Source organism: Vitis vinifera, chromosome 6 (assembly GCF_030704535.1).
Source record: "Vitis vinifera cultivar Pinot Noir 40024 chromosome 6, ASM3070453v1".
Lineage (NCBI taxonomy): Eukaryota > Viridiplantae > Streptophyta > Magnoliopsida > Vitales > Vitaceae > Vitis > Vitis vinifera.
This window is the reverse complement of record NC_081810.1, coordinates 9,009,258-9,034,269: the sequence shown is the minus strand read 5'-3', so window position 1 is coordinate 9,034,269 and position 25,012 is coordinate 9,009,258. Positions and strand designations below refer to the sequence as shown.

General features: G+C 36.5%; 1 protein-coding gene and 1 long non-coding RNA gene across 2 annotated transcripts; both read left to right on the top strand.

The window, feature by feature from the left end:
• Positions 1-2,800: 2,800 nt before the first annotated feature.
• On the top strand, positions 2,801-5,379 carry LOC100257120 (root phototropism protein 2). Its single transcript, XM_002264860.3, has 5 exons — positions 2,801-3,147; positions 3,262-3,331; positions 3,412-3,789; positions 3,865-4,590; positions 4,678-5,379. Exons 1-5 carry the CDS (start codon positions 3,086-3,088, stop codon positions 5,158-5,160), a joined length of 1,719 nt encoding a protein of 572 aa, XP_002264896.1. The 5' UTR covers positions 2,801-3,085; the 3' UTR covers positions 5,161-5,379.
• Positions 5,380-12,453: 7,074 nt separating this feature from the next.
• On the top strand, positions 12,454-15,855 carry LOC109122798 (uncharacterized). The gene is made up of 2 exons (XR_002030294.2): positions 12,454-13,121; positions 14,448-15,855. It is a non-coding gene; the product is annotated as an uncharacterized LOC109122798 (long non-coding RNA).
• The last annotated feature ends 9,157 nt before the right edge of the window (positions 15,856-25,012 follow it).

Below are 25,012 nucleotides of genomic sequence, written 5' to 3'. Positions count from 1 at the left end.
AATATGAAAGCAAGGCCTTAATTTCCCATTACCCTGATTCATGTAATCAACTCAACCTTAATTTCCCATTGCATGCACCAAATCAAATCAGGACTCATGCCCTCACCAAGCTTTTCTTTTGTACTACCGCATGGAATCAACCAATCCAAAACAGCAAACTACAAGAAAGACTCAAATGACTTAGAATTATCCTAATGTCGTCTGAAAGAGCCTAAGGCAAAATGTCAACATAGATATTTATATCCACGCCGTAAGTGCACTTTTTATCCTTTTTTTTTTTTTGCCCCTTTTTAGGTGGCGTTTTCAATTAGAAAAATGAGAGGAGGGGGTCATTAATGAACAGAAACGGAAATTGAATATCATCCACAAATAGTTGGACGCTAATCATAATATGAAACACAGTCAATTGGAGCCTGTGGGGTCAAGACAAACACCTGCGTTCTCAACACTCCTTCCATGCTCCTCCCGCCTGAGTGCCACTGCTAACTACTGCTACAACATCACATTAATTTCACAAAAATAAAATAAAAAAATCATAAATAATATTATTCATACTCTATAAAATATAAAAGGTCTTATTCCTTTATATTATCATCTTCTTCTTTTTTTCTGTTCAATGAAATGGTCCAATAAGAAAAAAGATGAAGGGATTGGGGGAAAAGAGAGGGGATTGGCTGAACTGGAAGCAGTTTGATTGCAGTGGGAGCCCACCTGCAAACATTTTAGCGAAGACAGAGGGATTGTTGGCGTGTAAGACTGCCGGATGAGGTGGCACCACCAGAACCAAGATTTTGTGGAGCTGGGAACTGGAGCCGTACGACCACTTGTTTGTGTGGCGGAGAGATCTTCTTCCGGGTTCACAGTCGTCAGACTTGACAACCGGCCAACACCTTCCTATTCATCACGTCCCATCACATCTACCGTATATTCAGACACTTTAGTCTCAGACCCACCGCGTCCTCTTTTGAATTATTAAAATCCAATTACTACACAAATTCCCCGTTTTATCCATACGCACCCCAACCCCCACTCCCACTTGCTTGGACTCTGGGCGCCGACTCGGGCCATCACGCACTAGGTCAAACTCCGTGGTCATGCATCTGGTCCATGTATATACCTGGACCCAAGTGCCATTGCGGGCATCCTTCAGGTTGGGAGTCACAGCCAAATTGTAATTGGTGGTGTCAAAGGTGGTTAACATTCGTAAATTATGATTTCAATTTCAGATACTTTTCACAGGATTGGATTGAATTCAATTGTGTTTTGATTAAATTCGCCAACGTAAACCCTTTAGTAAATAGGTTATATTTGAGTCAATCTATTTAATTCAAATTTACATATTTAATAGTAATATTGATTTTTCTAATTATAATTTAAGATGTGAAATTTTTTTCACTTCTTCTATTGAAAATTTGTCTAATTAATTATTCTTTTATAACTAGTTTTCGGTGTTGTTCGATGCATTACTATAATATTTTTTACATATTTTTTTATATTTTAAGTCTACTTTCTTCAATTTTTTATTATTCACACTTTCAATTTTTATGGGTCAAACTATTAGGTGAGGTGGGTTTATTGATTCTCATGAGAGAGTACAAAACTTAATTTAATATAATTATTAAATAAAATGACTTGATATTAAATGGATTATTTGGCGAGTCACCTATTTAGCAATGCCGTAATATTTAGATTTATATTTTAAGTTTGGATTTATTTATTTAAGAAAATGTTTAAAGTCTTGACACAACGATACAACATAAATATGATCCATCAATACGAGTTAACACACCTTGAATGGTGTTATCAGTTATCACCAATCAAATTTTAGAAATTTACTAGTAATTAATCCATTAAATTCTATTTATCACGAGATAGACTCACTTTGACAGCTTGCAGTCAAGCTTTCCAACAATAAAAGCATTAAAATGTTTCCAGAATCTAAATGAGACCTGACATTTCACGAGTTGAATCAACCTCGACTACGTTGTATATCAAAAAATCTATGCTTGAAAACAATGCCATGGTTCCAACATGCCGACGGTGAATCTTCCGCAAAAGTAGCCGCTCAAACCCCGTGTCATGCAACTCGCACTAGTAATTAGTCAGAGTCAAAAAAGAGGAAGTACTAAAAATCCACTCATTTATGTGAAGTACTCTCTTTAAAACTCAAATAAAAATATTTTGACAACATATTAGTAAAAACAAAAAAGAAGAGTACTTATGAGTCAAGTTAGAAATTATTTTTAAAATTTATAGAACATGTTTAATTTTTTTTATTAATCAAAAATTTTTTTTGATAAATAGTTAATAAATTTAAGGTGTTTATAGATATTTCTTGTAAAGTATTGGAAGAAATAATTAAAATATAATTAATTTTTAACAACTTTTTTACTAGGCATAAGGATATAATATGGAGAATGAGTTGATAAAATTATTTTTCATATTTAAATTTTGTTTTTAAAATAATTTAAAACTAATTTTAAGAACCACACTCTTGCAGAATTATTTTTTTAAAACAACTTCTAACAAGCCTTGTTGTTTTTTTTTTTGGATGATGAATTAATACAAAAATCAATAAACCTACTAAAGCAATAGTGAAATGTGGGCTAAATTCCAATATATACATTAAAAAAGGGGATCAATTAAACTATAACATATTTATACTTTAGAACTCATTGTTTTTTTATTCATTTATTAGTAGATTAATCTGATATATTGTATCTTTGTTTCACGATTCATCCAACACTTTTAATGACTCGGATTTCATATGTGATGGTTTATTAATATTTTGGATTTTCCCAAATTTTACGGCCAGAGGAGGTGGCTGGGAATATGGAGGGCGAGAAGCCCGTGGAGATGAATTCTAAACGAGTTGGGTGGTCTTAGTCGACACGTGAAACAGGGGTAGAATGGACCCATATCCAAATACTGATAACTATCCCGAAAAGTAAGTCATCGAAAGATTAAAAAGGCGGCATAACGATATGCTCATCAAGATAAAACTCAACTAAAATCTCTATATAACCCTCTACTGATCCTAGAGGGTATCTGACGATCTCTATTCTCAGAAACCAATCGATCTCTCATGGCCGCCTCTCTCAAGGGCAACAATAGGCGCTCTCTGGCCATGGAGAGGACAGGTCAATGGTAACAAGATTACAATTCCCTTCCCCAATCTCTGAAACTCTCTCCATTCTCCACCCAGATGACTTCCTTCTCTCTTCTTTCTTTTAACGTAACTTTCCTGCCTTTTTTTTTCAGGGTTTTCTCTCAAGAGATTCCTACTGATGTGGTAGTTGAAGTTGGAGAGGCCAATTTCTCTCTTCACAAGGTAAGGTAAATGGGTATTGAGAGTAAAGGAAATGTATTGATTAATTGGAGGTTCTGAGTTTTCACGTATGTACCCGACAGTTCATGCTAGTGGCGAAGAGCAACTACATCAGAAAACTGATAATGGAATCGAAAGAAGCAGATTTAACGAATATTGATCTCTCGGACATACCTGGAGGGCCTGAGATCTTTGAGAAAGCTGCAAAGTTCTGTTATGGCGTCAATTTTGAGATTACAGTTCACAACGTCGCGGCTCTCCGATGTGCTGCAGAGTATCTCCAGATGACCGACAAGTACTGCGACGGCAACCTGTCCGGACGGACGGAGGATTTCCTCAAACAAGTTGCCTTGACCAGCCTTTCCGGCGCCGTCGTGGTTTTGAAGTCCTGCGAAGATCTTCTCCCTAAGGCGGAAGAGCTTAAGATCGTTCAAAGATGCGTTGATGTTGCAAGCACAAAGGTAATCTGTACTTATCTCATTCTTGTGGTTGAGATTCAGTAGTTGGCAGTGCTGACTGTGATTTCTCCGTTTCAGGCTTGTAATGAAGCAAATTTCCCCAGTCGTTCGCCTCCTAACTGGTGGACAGAGGAGCTTTCAATTTTGGACATCGGGTTCTTCGAGAAAATCATAGCTGCCATGAAATTACGCGGCGCGAAATCCCTAACCGTAGCCAGCGCACTGATCACGTACACAGAGAGAACGCTCCGAGATCTCGTCCGAGACCACACCGGTAACGGCATCAGGTCGTCGGACACCGAGGATTCCAACCTTAGAAGTCGGCAGCGGGAGCTTCTAGAGGCGATCGTCGTACTCTTACCCTCCGAGAGAGCAGCGCTCCCTATAAACTTCCTCTGCTGTCTTCTTCGCTCCGCGATCTTCTTAAAAGTAGCCCATACTTGTAAGAACGAGCTCGAGAAACGGATCTCGACGATCTTAGAGCACGTAACCGTCGACGATCTCTTGGTCCTGTCGTTCACCTACGACGGCGAGAGGCTCTTCGACCTGGACAGCGTTAGAAGAATTATATCAGGATTCGTGGAGAAGGAGAAGAGCGTGGCTGTCTTCAACGGTGGAGATTTCCAGGAGGTTTGTTCCACCGCGATGCAGAGAGTCGCCAAGACTGTAGACGCGTACCTAGGGGAGATTGCCGCGCACGGAGAGCTCAGCATATGCAAATTCAACGGCATCGCTAATCTAGTGCCCAAGGACGCCAGAAAGGTGGACGACGACCTGTATCGCGCCATTGATATCTTCCTCAAGGTGAGAAGAGGCATAAAAAACGACTCCGTTTCAACAATCGTTTTTGCCATAGGTGGATTGTTGATGAGCAGATGATATTGATTGCAGGCACATCCGAACCTGGACGAGATCGAGAGGGAGAAGGTATGCAGCGTGATGGATCCACTGAAACTCTCGTACGAAGCTCGAGTCCACGCTTCGCAGAACAAGCGGCTGCCGGTGCAGATCGTTCTGCACGCCCTCTACTACGATCAGCTGAAGCTCAGGAGCGGCGCCGACGATGCCCACGACGCCATGAGCACGAGGAGCCATTTGCAGGCGGACGTGTCGCTGGTGAGAGAGAACGAGGCTCTGAGGTCGGAGCTGATGAAGATGAAGATGTACATCTCCGACATACAGAAGAATTCTTCGGCCGGCGGTGGAAAGGGATTAGGCGGTGGTTCAAAGAAGCCCACGTTTTTCTCGTCCATGTCCAAGACATTAGGAAAGCTGAATCCCTTCCGGCATGGATCCAAGGACACTTCCAACATTGATGACGAGACGGCGGTCGATGTTACCAAGCCCAGAAGAAGAAGGTTCTCCATCTCCTAATCCACTTTTGAAGGAGCATCTACTTCTAATCCCGCTTTAATTAATTTTAATTGTGTGCTCTGGTTTGTTATTCAAATCTCATTTGTTTTTATTCTGTATTTTATATGTTAGGGAATTGAATTGTTGTTTGCGTGACTTTGATTTTAATCGTCAAAGTTGAAGTTGTAATCAAGTGATTTTGTATAATAAATAGATTGCATTCTCTCCTTTCGATTTCAATTTCTATAATTAGACGGTTTCCTTTTATTTGTATTGTATTTAATATTTATCCTTAGTTAATAACGATGAATAACTAAAATTAATTTATGGGCCCACCCTTTCTTCAACCCACTCCTATTTACACCATTCTTCGTTCTACTATGTGCCTTGATTTCGCACGTCTTTTTTTTTTGTTTAATTTGTTAAAAGACTATAAATTAGGTGATATACATATTTTATTTGTTTAATTTGTTTGTTTTTCTTCAAGATTGTTGAGTATTGTTGTTGTTTTTTTTCTCAATTGTTATGGAGACTCCATCTAAAAACACAAGTCATTTTAGGTCATCTTCAAACAAATTTGCTATTGATAAACCTTCTAGTCCTTACTTTCATCATTCGGATAGACCAGGATTCGTTCTTGTTTCACAATATTTCCCTAAAGATAACTATGCCTCTTGGAGTAGAGCGATGTTGATTGCTTTGTATGTGAAGAATAAATTAGGATTCATTGATGGCGGATAAATTAGGATTCATTCATGGCTCGATCGTCAAACTTGAAGGTACTAATCTAAATCTTCTTCATTCTTGGACTATAAGAATAACAATATTGTTATCTCCTGGATCTTAAACTCTATTTCTAAAGAGGTTTTTGCTAGTGTGATATTTGATGATTCGACTAGAAAGATTTGGCTTGATCTGAAAGATCGCTTTCAATAGAGGAATGAACCTAGATTTTTTCAATTAAGACATGAATTAATGAATTTGGTTCAAGATCAGAACTCTATTAGTGTATATTTTACTAAACTAAAGACTATATGGGAGGAATTGAATAATTATAGGCCTGTTTGCACTTGTGGTGGTGTGAAGAATCTCAATTCTCACTATCAAATGAAATATATCATGTCTTTTCTTATGGGATTAAATTACTCATTTGATCAAGTCAGAGGACAACTGCTTCTTATGGATCATTTACTCCCTATAAATAAAATATTTTCCTTAATTTCTCAAGAGGAACATCAGAAGAAAATTGGTAGCCATATTAATGTTGGGTCAGATTCAGCTGAAACCATGGCTTTTGTTGTTAAGACTGATAATTCTAAGGCTTTGGAGGTTATAAAGGATAGAAGAAGAATAGACCTTTATGCACTTATTGCAACTTTCATGGTCATACCATTGATAAATGTTACAAAATACATGGCTGTTAAATAATGTAATTAGTTATACTTAGTTGTAGGAAATGTTATTTTGTATCAGGTTCTGCCACATGTATGGTGGATTTCATATTTCCTTCACTATATAAATGTGTCCCAGGCTCATTTTGTGTTGTGCTGGAATTCTAGAATACTCTCTGTTTTCTTTTTCTCCAGTCTCCCTGCTTTCTCTATTTTTCTCTCTTCTTTTTGCCTGCATTTCATCTTAGTATTAGAGCCAAAAATGTCCAACACTACTTCCTCTTTGACAAACCTAACAACAAATCCCCAAAATATTAACCCAACTCCAATCTTCAGTCCGAACATTACCCAAGCCAATTACCCATATCTTTCTCAGCCTCTAACTATCAAACTTGATGAAACAAACCTATTCCTATGGAAAAATCAGCTTCTGAATGTGATCATAGCCAATGGGTTAGAAGATTTCATTGGGGGAGAAACGCCTATACTAGCCAAGTTCTTGGATGATGCCCAATTGCAGGTCAACCCACTCTTCATACAATGGGAACGAACGAATATACTTGTTATGAGCTAGATATATTATTCCTTAACTCTTGCCATGGTAGGAAGAATCGTAGAATACAAGACTACTCGGGAAATATGGGGAGCTCTGAATAGAGTTTATTAGTCTCCTTCTATCGCTTCTGTGTTAAGGCTGAACTCTCAACTTCAAAAGATTAAAAAGTAAGGTATTACTATTTCTGAGTATCTTGCTCATATTAAGGAAGTCTTTGATAAGTATTCTACCATGGGTGAGCCATTATCTTACAAAGATAAACTAATGCATACCCTGAATGGATTGACCGAGGAGTATGATGATTTTGTGACCTCCATCTATAATAGATTTGATAAGCCTTCTTTACAATTATGAATATCGGTTAGATCAAAGGAATACTATACAACAACTTCAGTTTCCTCAGGTTAACCTCATTGCTTATTCCGACCAAAACAAATTTCACAAAAATTAGCAATCCAATTTTCCCAAATACCCACAAAGTTCATATTCATCTTTTCCAAACAAACTTATTAATCTCTATCAGTCCTTTAGTCCAAACTCCCAGCCTAGCATCCTTGGAAAACCGTAAGGACAACCACAATCATCTTCTAAATGGTTTTAGAAACAAGGAATTGGAAATTTTGGACCAAGGCCACAATGTCAAATTTGTGGGAAGTTCGGTCATATAGCCTTAAATTGTTATCATCGAGCCAACTTGAACTACCAACCACAGTTTCCAAATTCTCAACCTAAGCCTCAACCTCCAAATCCCATAGTTGCAATGCTCACTACTTCAACATCTCCCACTATGTCCTCTAATAATTGTGATACTCCTTGGTATATGGATTATGGAGCAACACACCACTTTACTCCAGAGTTTGGCAACTTAACAGATTCTTGTGTGTTTACTGGTGATGAGCAGGCTCTAGTGGGCAATGGTAAGTTAATTAGAATTTCACATATTGGTAATGCTATGATTTCTAGCCCTATGAAACCGATTCATTTAAAACATGTCTTGCACATTCCTCAAATCTCAAAAAAACTCATCAGTGTCACTAAGCTTTGTTCTGATAATCAAGTTTTTGTTGAATTCTATCTTTCTCATTTTCTTGTGAAGGATCAAGCCTCGGGGAGGGTACTTCTTCAAGGAATACTTGAAGATGAACTCTACAAAGTTTCATCATTAGTCAGTACTTTGCCATCCTTTGCTGTCTCATTTTCATCAACTTCACTTTCAGTTCCTGCTACTCAACCATCCTTCAATCGTGCTCAAGCCTTCATCACTCAACATAATAATACCATATTGTGGCATAATAGACTAGGATACCCTGCTTCTAATGTAATTACTCAAGTTATGAGGAGCTGTAATTTGAATTTTTCTAAATTTTTTGATTTGTGTTCCTCTTGTCAATTGGCCAAGAACCATAGATTACCCTTTGTATTTTCAGAATCTAAAGCAATGAAACCTTTTGATTTGGTTCACTCTGATCTTTGGGGTCTTTTCCCTGTCTTATCTGTCATCGGTGCTCATTACTTCCTTCTTTTTATTGATGATTACTCTCGCTTTACTTGGTTTTATTTGTTAAAAAGCAAAGATGCAGTTTTCTCCTACTTTCTGAAATTCAAAAATCTCATTGAAAATCAATTTAACACAACTATTAAGGTCTTGCAAACTGATTGGCATGGTGAATTTCGCCCACTTAAGCCTTTTCTTGAAAATCTTGGTATTCATCATCACCATACTTGTCCTTATATTCCCCAACAAAATGGGCGAGTTGAGCGCAAAAATCGCCATGTTGTTGAAATTGGCTTGTCCATGTTAACACATTCTTCTGTTTCTATTTCCTGTTGGCCATATGCATTCCAATATGTTGTGTACTTAATCAACAGATTACCTACTATTGTCTTGAATAACAAAACTCCCTTTGCCTTGCTTTATGATAAATCTCCTTCTTATTCTTCATTTTGAGTGTTTGGTTGCTCCTGTTTCCCATTTTTAAGACCTTTGAATCAACATAAACTTCAATTTTGCTCCATTTAATGTGTTCTTCTTGGGTTTAGTCCTCACCATAAAGGTTATTTGTGCTTAAATAGACAAACATGTCAGATCTATGTTTCTCGTCATGTTGTTTTCAATGAGTTCTCTTTTCATTTCTTTTCTTCTTCTTCTTCCTATTCTCCTCCTTCATCTATGTTTACTCCTAATATCCCCATTTCTCTTATCAACCACTCCACATCCCATTTATTCTTCTTCTCATTCTCTTCATCAATCTACATTCCCATTGTCTTCTCATTCTCCTTCTTTTTCTCCTACATCTCTCTCTCCTCGTTTCTCATAGGACACTCATCCCACTACTTTAGTATGTCCAATTCCATTTGTTGTACTCATCGACTCACTAGAATCTATTCTCCATCGTCCCCCACCTCCCACCAACACTCATTCCATGGTGACTAGATCCAAGGCTGGGATTTATAAACCTAAAACCCTTGTGGCAGCACTTGTTGTCCCTGCTGATCTTACTCTTTTTTAGCCTACCTCTTTTACCAAGCAGTCAAATATGATAATTGGCAAAGGGTTATGACTACAAAATATGAGGCCCTTATTAGAAATGATACTTGGACATTGATGTCTCTCCCACCTGATCACAAGGTAATTGGCTGCAAGTGGGTCTTTAAGGTTAAGCTCAAACCGGATGGCTCCCTTGAAAGATATAAAGCCTGGTTAGTTGCTAAAGGTTTTCAACAAACACTTAGCTTGGATTATTTTGAAGCCTTTAGCCCAGTTGTTAAGCCTACTATTATCCGAATTGTTTTAATTTTAGCTTTGTCTCTTCAATGGCCCATCAAACAGTTGGATGTCCATAATGCATTCTTAAATGGTGACCTATCATAAATTGTTTTCATTGAGCAATCCCCTGGTTTTATCAGTGCTACTAATCCAGGCTATGTTTGCAAGTTGAACAAGGCCTTATACGGCCTTAAACAAAGTCCTCGTGCGTGGTATATAAAGATCAGTACTTATCTGCTGCAATGTGGTTTCCAAGGTTCCAAATCTAATACTTCAGTGTTCTTCTCCAACAAAGGCTTCTCCATTATTATTTTGTTGATTTATGTGGATGACATTATTATCATAGGTAGTCACTCTGACTTGGTGAACTCCTTGATTGACCAACTACATAATCAGTTTGCTCTCAAGGATTTGGGGTATCTCTCTTATTTTTTGGGCATTCAAGTTACTCGTACTTCATCATCCTTGCATCTATGTCAACACAAGTATATTGTTGATCTCCTTCATCGGGGTCAAATGTTTGACTGTAAGCATGCTTCTACTCCTATGAGCACCTCATCTTCTTTGTCCTTGTATGATGGTGAGCCTCTTTCGGATCCATCTTTGTACTACAACATTGTGGGGGCTCTATAGTATTGTACCATTACCTGACCTTATACGACCTTCTACTCCTATGGAGCAACCCCCTGGTTTTATCAGTGCTACTAATCCAGGTTATGTTTGCAAGTTGAACAAGGCCTTATACGGCCTTAAACAAAGTCCTCGTGCGTGGTATATAAAGATCAGTACTTATCTACTGCAGTGTGGTTTCCAAGGTTCCAAATCTAATACTTCAGTGTTCTTCTCCAACAAAGGCTTCTCCATTATTATTTTGTTGATTTATGTGGATGACATTATTATCATAGGTAGTCACTCTGACTTGGTGAACTCCTTGATTGACCAACTACATAATCAGTTTGCTCTCAAGGATTTGGGGTATCTCTCTTATTTTTTGGGCATTCAAGTTACTCGTACTTCATCATCCTTGCATCTATGTCAACACAAGTATATTGTTGATCTCCTTCATCGGGGTCAAATGTTTGACTGTAAGCATGCTTCTACTCCTATGAGCACCTCATCTTCTTTGTTCTTGTATGATGGTGAGCCTCTTTCGGATCCATCTTTGTACTGCAGCATTGTGGGGGCTTTACAGTATTGTACCATTACCTGACCTTATACGGCCTTCTACTCCTATGGAGCAACCCCCTGGTTTTATCAGTGCTACTAATCCAGGCTATGTTTGCAAGTTGAACAAGGCCTTATACGGCCTTAAACAAAGTCCTCATGCGTGGTATATAAAGATCAGTACTTATCTGCTGCAGTGTGGTTTCCAAGGTTCCAAATCTAATACTTCAGTGTTCTTCTCCAACAAAGGCTTCTCCATTATTATTTTGTTGATTTATGTGGATGACATTATTATCATAGGTAGTCACTCTGACTTGGTGAACTCCTTGATTGACCAACTACATAATCAGTTTGCTCTCAAGGATTTGGGGTATCTCTCTTATTTTTTGGGCATTCAAGTTACTCGTACTCCATCATCCTTGCATCTATGTCAACACAAGTATATTGTTGATCTCCTTCATCGGGGTCAAATGTTTGACTATAAGCATGCTTCTACTCCTATGAGCACCTCATCTTCTTTGTCCTTGTATGATGGTGAGCCTCTTTCGGATCCATTTTTGTACTGCAGCATTGTGGGGGCTCTACAGTATTGTACCATTACCTGACCTAACATCAGTTTTTCTGTCAATAAGGTCTGCCAATTCATGCATTCTTCGACCACAACTTATTGGCAAGCTGTTAAGAGGATTCTTTGTTATCTTAAGAGTACAATATATCATGGTATTTCTCTTCAACCATCTATTGACCTCTCTCTCACTTGTTATACTGATGCTGATTGGACTGGCTGTCCGGATGATCGAAAAAGTACAAGTGGCCATTGTTGTTTCCTTGGCCCTAATTTGATTTCCTGGTCTTGTACTAAACAAAAAGTTGTTTCTCGTTCAAGTGCTGAGTCCGAATACAGAGGCCTTGCTGCTTCAGAACTTATTTGGATTGAAACATTTCTCACTGAACTACACATTCCATTCTTCACTCCCCAGTCCTCTTTTGTGATAATCTTAGTGCCACCCATCTTGCTACTCATCCCATTTTGCATGCTCGTACGAAGCACATTGAAATCGATTATCATTTCATTCGTGTGCTCCATAAATCCCTATCGGTCAAATTTACACCTTCTAAAGAGCAAATTGCAGACATCTTGATTAAGCTGCTGCCTGCACCTCGCTTTCAAAGTCTCCGAAACAAGCTGATTGTGCTTCACAACCCTCTCAGCTTGCAGGGGGATGTTAAATAATGTAATTAGTTATACTTAGCTATAGGAAATGTTATTTTGTATCAGGTTCTGTCACGTGTATGGTGGATTTCATCTTTCCTTCACTATATAAAAGTGTCCTAGGCTCATTTTGTGTTGTGCTAGAATTCTAGAATGCTCTCTTCTTTTTTTCTCTCCAGTTTCCCTGTTTTCTCTGTTTTTCTCTCTTCTTGCTTGCTTGCATTTCATCTATGGCTATCCATCTGGTTACAAACCTAGACCGAGGAATAATTCTACTTATTCCAACAATAACATTGTTGTTAATCAAGTATCAAACCAGTCATTCTCTAATTCTACCGTCAAGACTGATCAACTAGGTGGTGTTGGAGATTTCATTCAAAATCTTAATCTTAATTAATATCAACAACTTATGTCCATGTTTTCTGCTCATTCACCTTCATTTTTTAAACCAAATAATGACCATCAAGATGCTCCGACTGCTTCTTATAGCATAGATATTTGTTTTTCAATTTCCCCAAATCCTATATTTTCATCCACTCAATTTTGGATGGGTGATTTAAGTGCCACAAGACATATGTGTTGTAGTGTTACAACCTTTGTTTCTCTGAGACCTATACAAAATTCTACTATTACTTTGCCCAATCATATTCAAATTCCAGTTAGTTTCTGTGGTGATGTTACACTAAGTTCCATGCTCACCCTCAATGATGTCCTATTTGTTCCCCAGTTCAAGTTTAACTCGATTTCCATGAGTGCTCTTACTTGTGGTTCACAACTTACAGTTAGTTTTCTTCCTGATTGCTTCATTATTTAGGAACTCAACACCAAGAAAATGATTGGCAAGGGTGACAAGCTTGAAAATCTTTATATTCTTGATACAAATACATTGAAGTATGTTTCTACATTTTTTATAAATAATGTTTTAGATCATGTATGACACAATAGACTTGGTCATCTTTCTTTTAAACGTTTAGATGCTTTGAAAAATCATTTACATTATGATGTTTCATGTTGAATAAAGCTCTTCCTTGTTACATTTGTCCTTTAGCAAAGCAAAGAAGATTGTCTTTTGATTATCATAATCACATGTCTCAGTTTCCCCTTGATTTGGTGCATTATGACATTTGGGGGCCTTACTTTGTTTCTTCACATGTTGGACATAGATATTTTCTAACTTTAGTGGATGATTGTTCTCGGTTTACCTTGATTTTCCTTCTCAAATAGAAATCTGACGTTGGTACCATAATTCCCAAGTTCTTCAATATGGTTGTCACTCAGTTTAATGCCAAGATCAAAGTGTTCAGATTTGATAATGCTTTGGAATTGGCTTTTACTAATTTTTTTAATGATAGAGGAGTGTTACATCAATTTTCTTGTGTAGAAAGACCACAACAAAACTTAGTTGTGGAAATGAAACATCAACACTTGCTCAATGTTACTAAAGCATTATATTTTCAATCCAGGGTCCCTATTTAATTTTGGAGTGAATGTGTTCTCACCGCTACATTTCACATCAATAGGACACCTTCTTCTTTACTTAATCATCACACTCCCTATGAAGTTCTTTACAAATGCATAGCGGATTATTCTCATTTAAGAGTGTTTGGGTGTTTAGCTTTTGCTTCAACACTCATTACTCATAAAACTAAGTTTCAACCTAGATTTTAAGTTTGTGTTTTTCTTAGTTACCCTTCGGGCATAAAAGGTTACAGATTGTATGATGTTGTCACTAAACAGATTTTTATCTCTTGAGATGCTATATTTCATGAGGAAATTTTTTCTTTTCACACTACAACTCCTTTAGACAAGTTGATTAACCCTTTTCCTGATCTTGTCTTACCAATTTCTTCTCTTGAACCTTCTCCCATCTCTCAATCTGTAATTTCTACACCATTAATAGATTCTAATATTTCATTTCTAGTTTCTGGTGGTTTATCACCAACTCCTGATAGTGCTTTTAATAATATTGCTTTAGAGCTTTTCGATTTAGATTTGCATGTTTTAGCTCATTCTCCAACTAAAGTTCTTCTCAGAAGGTCTATAAAGGTCTCTAAACCTCCTTCTTATCTTAAGGATTTTCACTACAACTTGCTATCCCATAAGGACTTGCCCTCTTGTGCTACTTTGTATTCTTTATCCAAATACTTATCTTATGGTTCTTTATCTACTTCTCACAAGAACTTTGTTCTAAATTTTTCTTCTCAATTTTATCAACAGGCTATTAAATTTCCACATTGGAGAGCTGCTATGAAGGTTGAATTAGATGCTATGGAACTCAATAAAACATGGTCAGTTGTTTTTTCACCTAAAGAGAAGCATTTTATTGGTTGTGAGTGGATTTACAAAGTTAAGTATAAATCTGATGGCTTTATTGAAAAACATAAAGCCCGGTTAGTTGCTAAGGGCTATACTCAACAAGAAGACTTGGATTTGAAATTGCTCAATTTGTCTCAATTATTGTCTTATCTCAAAGACATTGCTCACTTCAACTCCTTGAAGACACTGGGTATCTTGCTTGTAAGCCTACATCTATTCCTATGGATCCTAAGGTTCAGCTCAATGCTCATGATGATGTTATTCTTTCTGATATTTCACAATACCGAAGGCTTATTGGTCGTCTTCTCTATCTCACCTTGTCTTGACCTGATATTACTTTTGTTGTCCATAAACTTAGTCAATTTTTTGCTCAACCTAGGTTACCTCACTTACAAGCAATTCATCATCTTTTACGCTATCTTAAGTCCACTCCTGGTGAGGGCCTTTTCTTCTCTTCTTCATCTTCTCTCCAATTGAAAGCTTTTTCAAATGATAATTAGGGCTCTTGTTTAGATACTAGAAAATCTGTCACTGGTTTTTGCATATTTATTGGTGATTCTTTGGTCTCTTGGAAAGCTAAGAAGCAAACCACAGTTTCTCGATCCTCTATAGAGGCTAAATATAGAGCTTTAGCTTCTACTACTAGTGAATTGGTTTGGCTATGCCAATTGCTGAAGGATTTTCAAGTTCCTATTTTCTTTCCTGCACTTTTTATTTTGTGATAATCAAACTTCAATTCATCTTGCATCTAATTTTTTTTTTTCATGAGAGGACCAAACATATAGAGATCGATCGTCATTTTGTTCATGATAAAGTTGCCAATGGTTTCATCAAGCTAATGCATCTTCACTCTCAACATCAACTAGTTGATGCTTTTACCAAAGCTTTGCCGCCTTCTTAGTTGTTTCCTTTTTTTTATCCAAGATGGCTATAAAGGACATTCACAATCCATCTTAAGGGGGAGTAATAGGTCATGTACATATTTTGTTTGTTGTAACTTTTTTTTTTGTTAGTTTTCTTGTTACATCTGTTATTGAGCTGTTACTAAGCTCTTATATAGCTTTAGTCTATGTTGTTTTAGTTCAATTTTGGTTCAATAAAAAGAATTTTCTCTTTTTCCATTTCCTTGCTTTCAGCTTAATAAATTGTGTGCTTTGGTTTTTTTATTCAAATCTCATTTGTTTTGATTCTGTATTTTATATGTTAGGGAATTGAATTGGTGTTTGCTTGACTTTGATTTAAACCGTCAAAGTTGAAGTTGTAATCAAGTGATTTTGTACAATAAATAGATTGCATTCTCTCCATTCAATTTCAATTTCTATAATTAAACAATTTCGTTTTATTTGTATTGCATTTAATATTTATCCTTAGTTAACAACTATGAATAACTAAAATTAATTTATGGGCCCACCCTTTCTTTAACCCACTCCTATTTACACCATTCTTCATTCTACGATGTGCCTCTTTCTTTGTGTTTCTACGAAACCTCCAAAAACTATAACATACCAAACTTGCAATCTTCGACATAATATTGTTTGGCTTTGGCGAAAATTCAAAAAGAAAGAAAAAACCAAAAGGCTTAAAAAAATTAGGAAGTCGTTCTAGAGTTGGAAATTTTAAAAGCAAAAAAGAAAATTGCATCCAATGGAGAACCAAAAAAAATAAAAATACAAAGAGTGAAAGAAAAAGGGAATAAGACCAATGCAAGTTTATCTATAATGGTTTGATAAGTATGTCTCTACTCTCTTTCCTTTACTTTCAATCTCAAATTTGAAGTTTATCTACTATTAACAAGCTTTGAAATCAAAGTCTTCAAATTCTTGTACTTTAGATTTTTTTATTTCAACCAGTATCCTCAAGTGATTCTTCACATTTCAACAATTCCTTATGGAAGCATAGAATTATTTTATTTTACAAATTTAGGATAAAAAATATAAGAAACTATCATTGAAAAGGTATGCAAGTTTATTGAGGCACTTAAAAGTACTTTCAAAGATTTGAATGTGAACCACAAGAAGAGTTTATGTTTTTAATATATATTTTTTTTTGAAAAAAAAGTGAGGAAGCTTTATTCAGGAGTTTCAAGATGAAGATTGGTATTAGAAACATTTTATACTACATCGGTCAATTGGGTGATTGATCAAATAACTGATCGTGGGAGGTACAGAAAACATGGTAAGTGATCGACAAAAGACAAAAAATCTCAATCAATTGATCGACGATCAACCAACACAGTGTCATCCAAATTTGAAAGAAAATTAAGTTATAAATACTTCGTTTAGAGTAGACCTAATGATGCAAATAGAAATATAAATAAAATAATAATTAAAATGAATCATAATACTATTAAAAAAAAAAGGAGAAAAATTATAATCTTAGTATGACTAAGTTTTAATTTTCATAACAATAAATTTTTAGTTTATTCGATTAAAAGAAAAATCGAAAATACAAATTAAAAAAAATAGCATTTTAAAAGGGAAATGATATTTATATCCACCAGCTTGATCTTCACATCCATCCTCCTTACACATTCATTTAAAAATATTTATCTTCTTAATGCATATATTTACAAAGTTCCAATCCACCTAAAACATTTCTAATTATTTTTTTATATACCCATCTTTTTCTCCATTGTTTGTAAGTATGGTAACACTCATAAGGGATGAGTGATTGATTTTTAAAAATTATAATATAAGAATTTAAATCTTTGAGCAATTAGGTTTGATTGATTAGGTATGATCAAAGAATAATCCAACATGCACAAGAGAACATATTTTTACGTGAAAATTTCTGCATTAATTGTGGAGAAAAAAAAATTATAGGGTCCAATACCTCTTATCTATATGTGATTTGATATATGGATTTACCTTGACTTTATTCTAAAGGGTTACTCTTAGGTACTTACATAAACATCCAAGTTTGTAACTCAACACCTCGAATGTTTTAGTGGGTTCACTTTAACTTATGAGATGGTGTAGGTCCTCCCAACAACGTATCGACGAATTCTTGTTGAGACTTCGAGAATGTTATGACAAGTTGGGGTTTGATCTCTTGAGCATGCAACCCAAATCATATTTAAGTACCGTCTATGTTCCATTCATAGATAGTACCACTGGTGTATGAGGCTTGAGTATACTGATTTCTTTCCTCAAACTGCATGTCAGGAAAAGTAGGCCTAGGATAGTAATTCCTAGTCTTAAAGGTTTCTAAGTTGTTAATAATTTGATTATGGGGTTCCTCAAACATCTTAATTAGTTCATCAGCTTCTTCTTCTGAACTAATATCACCTTTAATCATGTTGATTCTCTTATCAGGCTGAACAGTCAAAGGAGTAACAAGATTATCCTTAATCTTCTGATTAATCCTATTGACAAAAGCTTGGTTGACTTGGGGATTTTCTTGGAAATCCTTAGAGAATTCATATGGCTTATTTTCATTATTACTAATAGTAACCTTTAAACGCTTAAAGGGATAATCTGGATATTCCTCTTGTTTGAAGAGTTCAAACCAGATCCAAAACTTAATATTTTTCTTTTCTTGTCTTAAGTAGGCATAGAATTCTTCTTGGTAAATGGTTCTAATGACCTTAGGGACTGTGCTACAGAACCAATCATTTCTTTGCTTATTGACTTCAGAATAGAAATCCTTTCTTAAGAGATCCTTGTTGATCTCAAAGTCCTCATCACTTATGCTTATTGTGTTAATCATCTGAGAATAGGTAGGAGACATAACAGGGGACTCATCCTGTTGGGATTCCTGAGTAGACTCATTTTCTTCACTGTAAAATGGTCTAGCCACATTGGTGTAACTTCTGACACCTGTTAACTTAACGTTCTTAGGATTTCCTGAGTTGGATCCTTCTTCTTCCCTAGTGGTTCTAACTGGGATGGAAGAGCTTGAAGCTCTAGAGGGTTCATAAACAGAAACTCTAGGGCTGCTGGAATGTCTGAAAGATTTGGAGAAGACCAGTTCTCCTCCTCCATCTGGATATTGAACTATTTGTTCAATACTTTCAGAACGCTGTGCTATGGCTGGAACAGCATTAGCAAAATGCCAATTTTCAGGGAAATCAACATCTTTCCACAAGATCTTCTTGGGGATGATGAAATCCGACTTATCTAGCATATCAGAGTGAAAATAGGTGGTCTCACCTTTAGGACTGGTGCAAAGAGCCCCGGATCCCACGCTTGTGTTCATGCTCTTATAGGCAAACCTGGTTATGATAGAAACAGGACTGTTTCCTGGTTTGATCTTAAAGCCATGAGTCTTAATATGCAGGACAACAGAATCTAAGATGTCTGCATCTCTTAATCTAACTGTGAAGTTAGGATAACACTGGAAATAAACTGGGCCATCATTCAGTCCAGCTTGGACTGCGCCTATAATAGAATCTCTATATTCGAGATGCCTATTATCCCTTAAACACATGACAATAGCGGTGTTTAAACCTAATCTTGTCAAAGGCTTAGCTGCTACTTGAATCATACCAAAGTGTATGAAATTATAACCATCTTTCTTATGCTTTTCAACGGATCTGTTATCTAGAAGTCTTATGACTTGGTCGTCTTGTTCTAAACCAGTGTGCCTGGGAGCGCGAGCCCTGCCGGTTGAGCCGTTGTTAGCCGTGGATAGGCGTTTGTTAGGCTGTAAGAGGGTTGGGGTGACGTCTCATAAGGTTTGTCAATCTGCTATTAGGCTCTAGATCAAAAACCCTAAAATGAGTTCAATTTTCCGAACCATGTCTAGGAGATCCAGTGATTCTCAAGATACTGTTGTAAACAGTGAAGAGATCAATTATCCTAAGATTCAAAATGATTTAGATGATTGGAAATTACCCAAGGTGTCTAATCAAGAAATTTATAAGAAAGGAACCTTTAAGTTCTTCACAGATTATACCATTAAGACCTCTGAAATGACAGTCAGTTTAGAACAAGACGACCAAGTCATAAGACTTCTAGATAACAGATCCGTTGAAAAGCATAAGAAAGATGGTTATAATTTCATACACTTTGGTATGATTCAAGTAGCAGCTAAGCCTTTGACAAGATTAGGTTTAAACACCGCTATTGTCATGTGTTTAAGGGATAATAGGCATCTCGAATATAGAGATTCTATTATAGGCGCAGTCCAAGCTGGACTGAATGATGACCCAGTTTATTTCCAGTGTTATCCTAACTTCACAGTTAGATTAAGAGATGCAGACATCTTAGATTCTGTTGTCCTGCATATTAAGACTCATGACTTTAAGATCAAACCAGGAAACAGCCCTGTTTCTATCATAACCAGGTTTGCCTATAAGAGCATGAACACAAGCGTGGGATCCGGGGCTCTTTGCACCAGTCCTAAAGGTGAGACCACCTATTTTCACTCTGATATGCTAGATAAGTCGGATTTCATCATCCCCAAGAAGATCTTGTGGAAAGATGTTGATTTCCCTGAAAATTGGCATTTTGCTAATGCTGTTCCAGCCATAGCACAGCGTTCTGAAAGTATTGAACAAATAGTTCAATATCCAGATGGAGGAGGAGAACTGGTCTTCTCCAAATCTTTCAGACATTCCAGCAGCCCTAGAGTTTCTGTTTATGAACCCTCTAGAGCTTCAAGCTCTTCCATCCCAGTTAGAACCACTAGGGAAGAAGAAGGATCCAACTCAGGAAATCCTAAGAACGTTAAGTTAACAGGTGTCAGAAGTTACACCAATGTGGCTAGACCATTTTACAGTGAAGAAAATGAGTCTACTCAGGAATCCCAACAGGATGAGTCCCCTGTTATGTCTCCTACCTATTCTCAGATGATTAACACAATAAGCATAAGTGATGAGGACTTTGAGATCAACAAGGATCTCTTAAGAAAGGATTTCTATTCTGAAGTCAATAAGCAAAGCAATGATTGGTTCTTTAGCACAGTCCCTAAGGTCATTAGAACCATTTACCAAGAAGAATTCTATGCCTACTTAAGACAAGAAAAGAAAAATATTAAGTTTTGGATCTGGTTTGAACTCTTCAAACAAGAGGAATATCCAGATTATCCCTTTAAGCGTTTAAAGGTTACTATTAGTAATAATGAAAATAAGCCATATGAATTCTCTAAGGATTTCCAAGAAAATCCCCAAGTCAACCAAGCTTTTGTCGATAGGATTAATCAGAAGATTAAGAATAATCTTGTTACTCCTTTGACTGTTCAGCCTGATAAGAGGATCAACATGGTTAAAGGTGATATTAGTTCAGAAGAAGAAGCTGATGAACTAATTAAGATGTTTGAGGAACCCCATAATCAAATTATTAACAATTTGGAAACCTTTAAGACTAGGAATTACTATCCTAGGCCTACTTTTCCTGACATGCAGTTTGAGGAAAGAAATCAGTATACTCAAGCCTCATACACCAGTGGTACTATCTATGAATGGAACATAGACGGTATGACCGAGTATAACATACTCACTAAGCTTCAAGAAATGACCATGGTTAGTACAGCCTATAAATTAAACAATAGACTGCCAGATCATGCTGTAGCTCAGACCATTGTTGCTGGGTTTACAGGTCAGCTTAAGGGTTGGTGGGATAATTATCTCACTTTTGATGATAAGAATAGTATCCTTAAAGCCTATAGAATCAATGAGAGTAATGAAGTTGTTAAAGACGAAGATGGCCAAGATATTGAGGATGCAGTGGCTACTCTAATCTACTCAATATCCAAGCACTTCATTGGAGATCCTGCAAAAATTAAGGATAAAACTGCAGATCTTTTAACCAACCTTAAGTGTCCCAAGCTTCATGATTTTAGGTGGTATAAGGAAGTCTTCCTAACCAAAGTCATGTTAAGGTCAGATTGTAACCAGTCTTTTTGGAAAGAAAAATTCATATCAGGATTACCCAAGCTTTTCTCTGAGAGAATTAGGATCAAGATAAGGGAACAGTATAACGGTCAAATCCCTTATGATAAGCTAACCTATGGTGAGATTATAAGCATTGTCACAGGTGAAGGGATTAAGTTATGCAATGACTTCAAGCTTAAGCAACAAATGAAGAATGAACAAAAAATCTACAAGAATGAATTTGGATCATTCTGTAGCCAGTTTGGTTTCAGCCAAAAAGAAACTATGCCTCCCTCTAAGCAAAAGCCAAGCAGGAAGCCTAGCAAAGATAAGTTTTACCACAGTAAGAGAGGTACCCATGACAACTATAGGATGAATGATACTAAGCATTCAAGGCACGTCCAAAGAAGAGTCAACAAAGATACCCAGAAAAAGGTAGAAACTCCTTTAGATGTCAAGCCTATTATCTGTTTTAAATGTGGCAAAGTTGGCCATTATAAAAAAGATTGTAGAGTTAAGCAAAAGATTAACAACTTAAGTGTCTCAGATGACCTAAAAAATATGCTTTGTAAAGTAATGTTAAATTCAGACTCTGAATCAAGGACTGATTCAGATAATGAAGATGACATTAATCAACTAGATAGCAGTGGCGATGTTTCTAGCCAATCTTCTAGTGACCAAGATGTTTGTATTAAGGGTAATTGTAATTGTCGTCCTAAAACCATAAATGTCATAAGCCAAGACCAAGAATTCATCCTAGATACTTTAAGAAAAGTTGAAGATGAAAAAACTAAGCAAAATCTTTATGAAGTTTTTAAGAAATCTGTTGTTAAGGTAGAAGCCAAGAAAACCGTCAATCCTTATAACCTTAACGATATCTTAAACAGGTTTGACCAGCAGTCTCCCAAGGATGTCAGCATTAAGGAACTTCATGAAGAAGTTAAGCAGCATAAAAAGGAGATTAAGGAGTTAAGACAATTCATAAGTCTAGGTCTCTCTGATCTCCAAGATCAAATCAATAGAATTGGCAACCAAGAAATCCATACGGATATTCCAGAATCTTCTCATGTTAATGATAATGAGACAAATACTTTTTTGAATACTGTGAGTAGGGTTATCTTCCAGAGGTGGGAAGTCTCCCTTACTATAGTAGTCAAAGATAAATTTGTCTTTGATATTATTGCTTTGATTGATTCAGGAGCAGCTGAAAATTGCCTTCAAGAAAGTCTGGTTCCTATTCCTTTATGCGAAGAGACTAGTGAGTCTCTATTTGGAGCCAATGGCCAAAGACTTGCCATTAAGTATAAGTTAACAGATGTTCATATCCGTAACCATGACATCTGTATTAAGCAAACCTTTATCCTTGTTAAGAACCTTAAGGAAAAAGCCCTTCTAGGAATACCCTTCTTAAGCTCTATTTATCCCTTGTGGGTAGATAACCAAGGTATAAGAACTAAGCTTTTAGATAAGGAGATTCTTTTTGAATTTGCTAATCCAATTGGATGCATCACTCCTCTTAACCAAGAAATTAACCTTGTTGGGTTAGATGTCCCAAGTAAGATAATAAGCAACCAGTTCATGCATAATAACATTTTAAGCATTCCTTTATGCATTTCAAAATTTCAAACTGATATTTTGAATCAAGGAATTTTAAAAGTTGTTTTCACATCTGAGAAAACTATTAAGTATATAGCTTTCAAGTATAATTTAACTGATTGGATTATTTTAAAACCTAGTTTTCAAATTAAGTTTATTAAAGGAGAAAGTTTCATTCCTAATCACTCAATTCATGGAACTTGCAGGATTCACAAGAACATGGCCCCCAAGAAAGACAAACAACCTCTTAGGTCCATTAATTCTAAGGATTCTCATTCAGCTCTCTCTGAGAAATTCGCGCCTTTTTATGACCATTTTGAAATAGCAGATTCTTCCAGCCACTTCAATCATCACATTACTTCACCATCCACTAGTATGGATATAGACTCAAGCTCGGAATCTCTACCTTTTGTGGAAGATTCCTTACCCACAAATTCATCTTTTGATAATGCTAACACTTTGTCTGATTATGTCAATTGCATTTTTGAATGGCAGGGAAGGTATGAGACTCTTGAAAGAAAACTTGAGTCAGTTGACTTTCATAAGCTCATGTTAAACGCTCAAGCCTCATTTTCCCCACTGGAAAATGGTGAGAAAAACCCATTCACCCCACTGGTGAATGAGAAATTAAGTAAGGATGAGCAGGAGTGCATTATTTTTAGAATGTTTCACCAAAGGAATGAGATCCTGTCCACTCTTAAGCCAGATATTTATCATCTAATTTGTGAAAAAGCCAGGTCCAGTGCTGAAGAAAAACAAGTTTTCATTTCAGCATATCTTCAGGATCTGCATGTCCATCTCTCAGCTATTCCTGGTCTCTGTGTCCCAGGACTAAATTTAATTAAGGAAATGGAATTTGATGGTTCAAAGATTTGCAGAAATATTAACGAGCCGCTTCTGCATCAGCATAATAACAAGCAATTGTGCAACTGCAATAGAAATTTCACCATCAGCAGAGTCTGCATTGATCTTCAGCATTATCAGCCTATTAACCTCGCTTTCAAAGAAGAAGTTATAACCCTAACTCCTGAAATGCTTCTTGAGTACGGGTTAGTCTACCAGCTTATCTGTTCAGATCCTAGTCAAGTAAGCAATTTTGGCAGAAAGATTAACTTAAGCTTAACCCAAGGCTTTAAGTTAAAAAAGAAATTTGCAGAAGCCATTTTCTTCAGCAAAGCTCCTGAATGGACTTCTAATGGCAATGTTCTTCCAGCCCAGCATTATGTTAACCTTCATTTTCAAAATAGAAGACCTACACTTTTGTTCACTCCCTTATTGCAAAATGAGATTTGCGCTGAACCAATTATTAAACAAATTAAGCATTGGAGGGCTAGAGTTATCAGTAGAGACTTTGAAGCCTACCCTAAAAACATGAGGCATCTCATTGCTGCGGATTCCCGTCATCAGATATTCTGCAGCAAAAAGATTGATTCTATATCATTCAAATCTACTATTCAAAATACTCAGCTCTTAATGGATTATCGTTCAGATTATATTCCCCCATGATCAACATGCTCTTCTCAGCCTACAAGTCTACAGCAAGCCTTTCCAGCATAAGTGTCTACAGTTCAGCTTCCAAGCAACCTATCTTCTGTCCTCTCTACAGAAAGCAAGATTCCGGGTCGATGGTCAATAGCGATACAGTTCCTTTTTTACTGTTCACTTTTCACTATTCAAGCACGGGTCTACTGTTCATGGATATTATTCAAGATTCCTTTTTGCCTATTTAAGGAGGCTCTGGCCTCATTTGTAATAACGTTCATTTTTAGGTTCAATTTTAAGCTGAAGCTCTCCCTTCTCTCTTCTTTCTCTCTCTCCCTTCTCTCTTCTTTCTCTCTCATCATGTAACCCCTTCAAGCCTTCAAGCTTTCTTCAAGCTTTCTTCCCTTATCCATTATAAGATATTTCTCCTTATGTATAATATAAGTATGTTTTGATTACCTCCTATATGGATGGTTTTTAATTAAGTTTTATTTTTCATTTTATTTTATGTTCTGATACCGCCTATATGGTCGGTTTTAATTAAGCTTTGTTTTTAAGTTTATGTTTTCATTTT

Excerpts from the sequence above, each read along its gene's own strand:
- LOC100257120 (XM_002264860.3), top strand. The coding sequence starts at position 3,086 with ATGGCCGCCTCTCTCAAGGGCAACAATAGGCGCTCTCTGGCCATGGAG. Across the intron at positions 3,148-3,261 it reads ATGGAGAGGACAGGTCAATG|GGTTTTCTCTCAAGAGATTC; the intron begins GTAACAAGATTA and ends TTTTTTTTTCAG. Across the intron at positions 4,591-4,677 it reads CCATTGATATCTTCCTCAAG|GCACATCCGAACCTGGACGA; the intron begins GTGAGAAGAGGC and ends TATTGATTGCAG.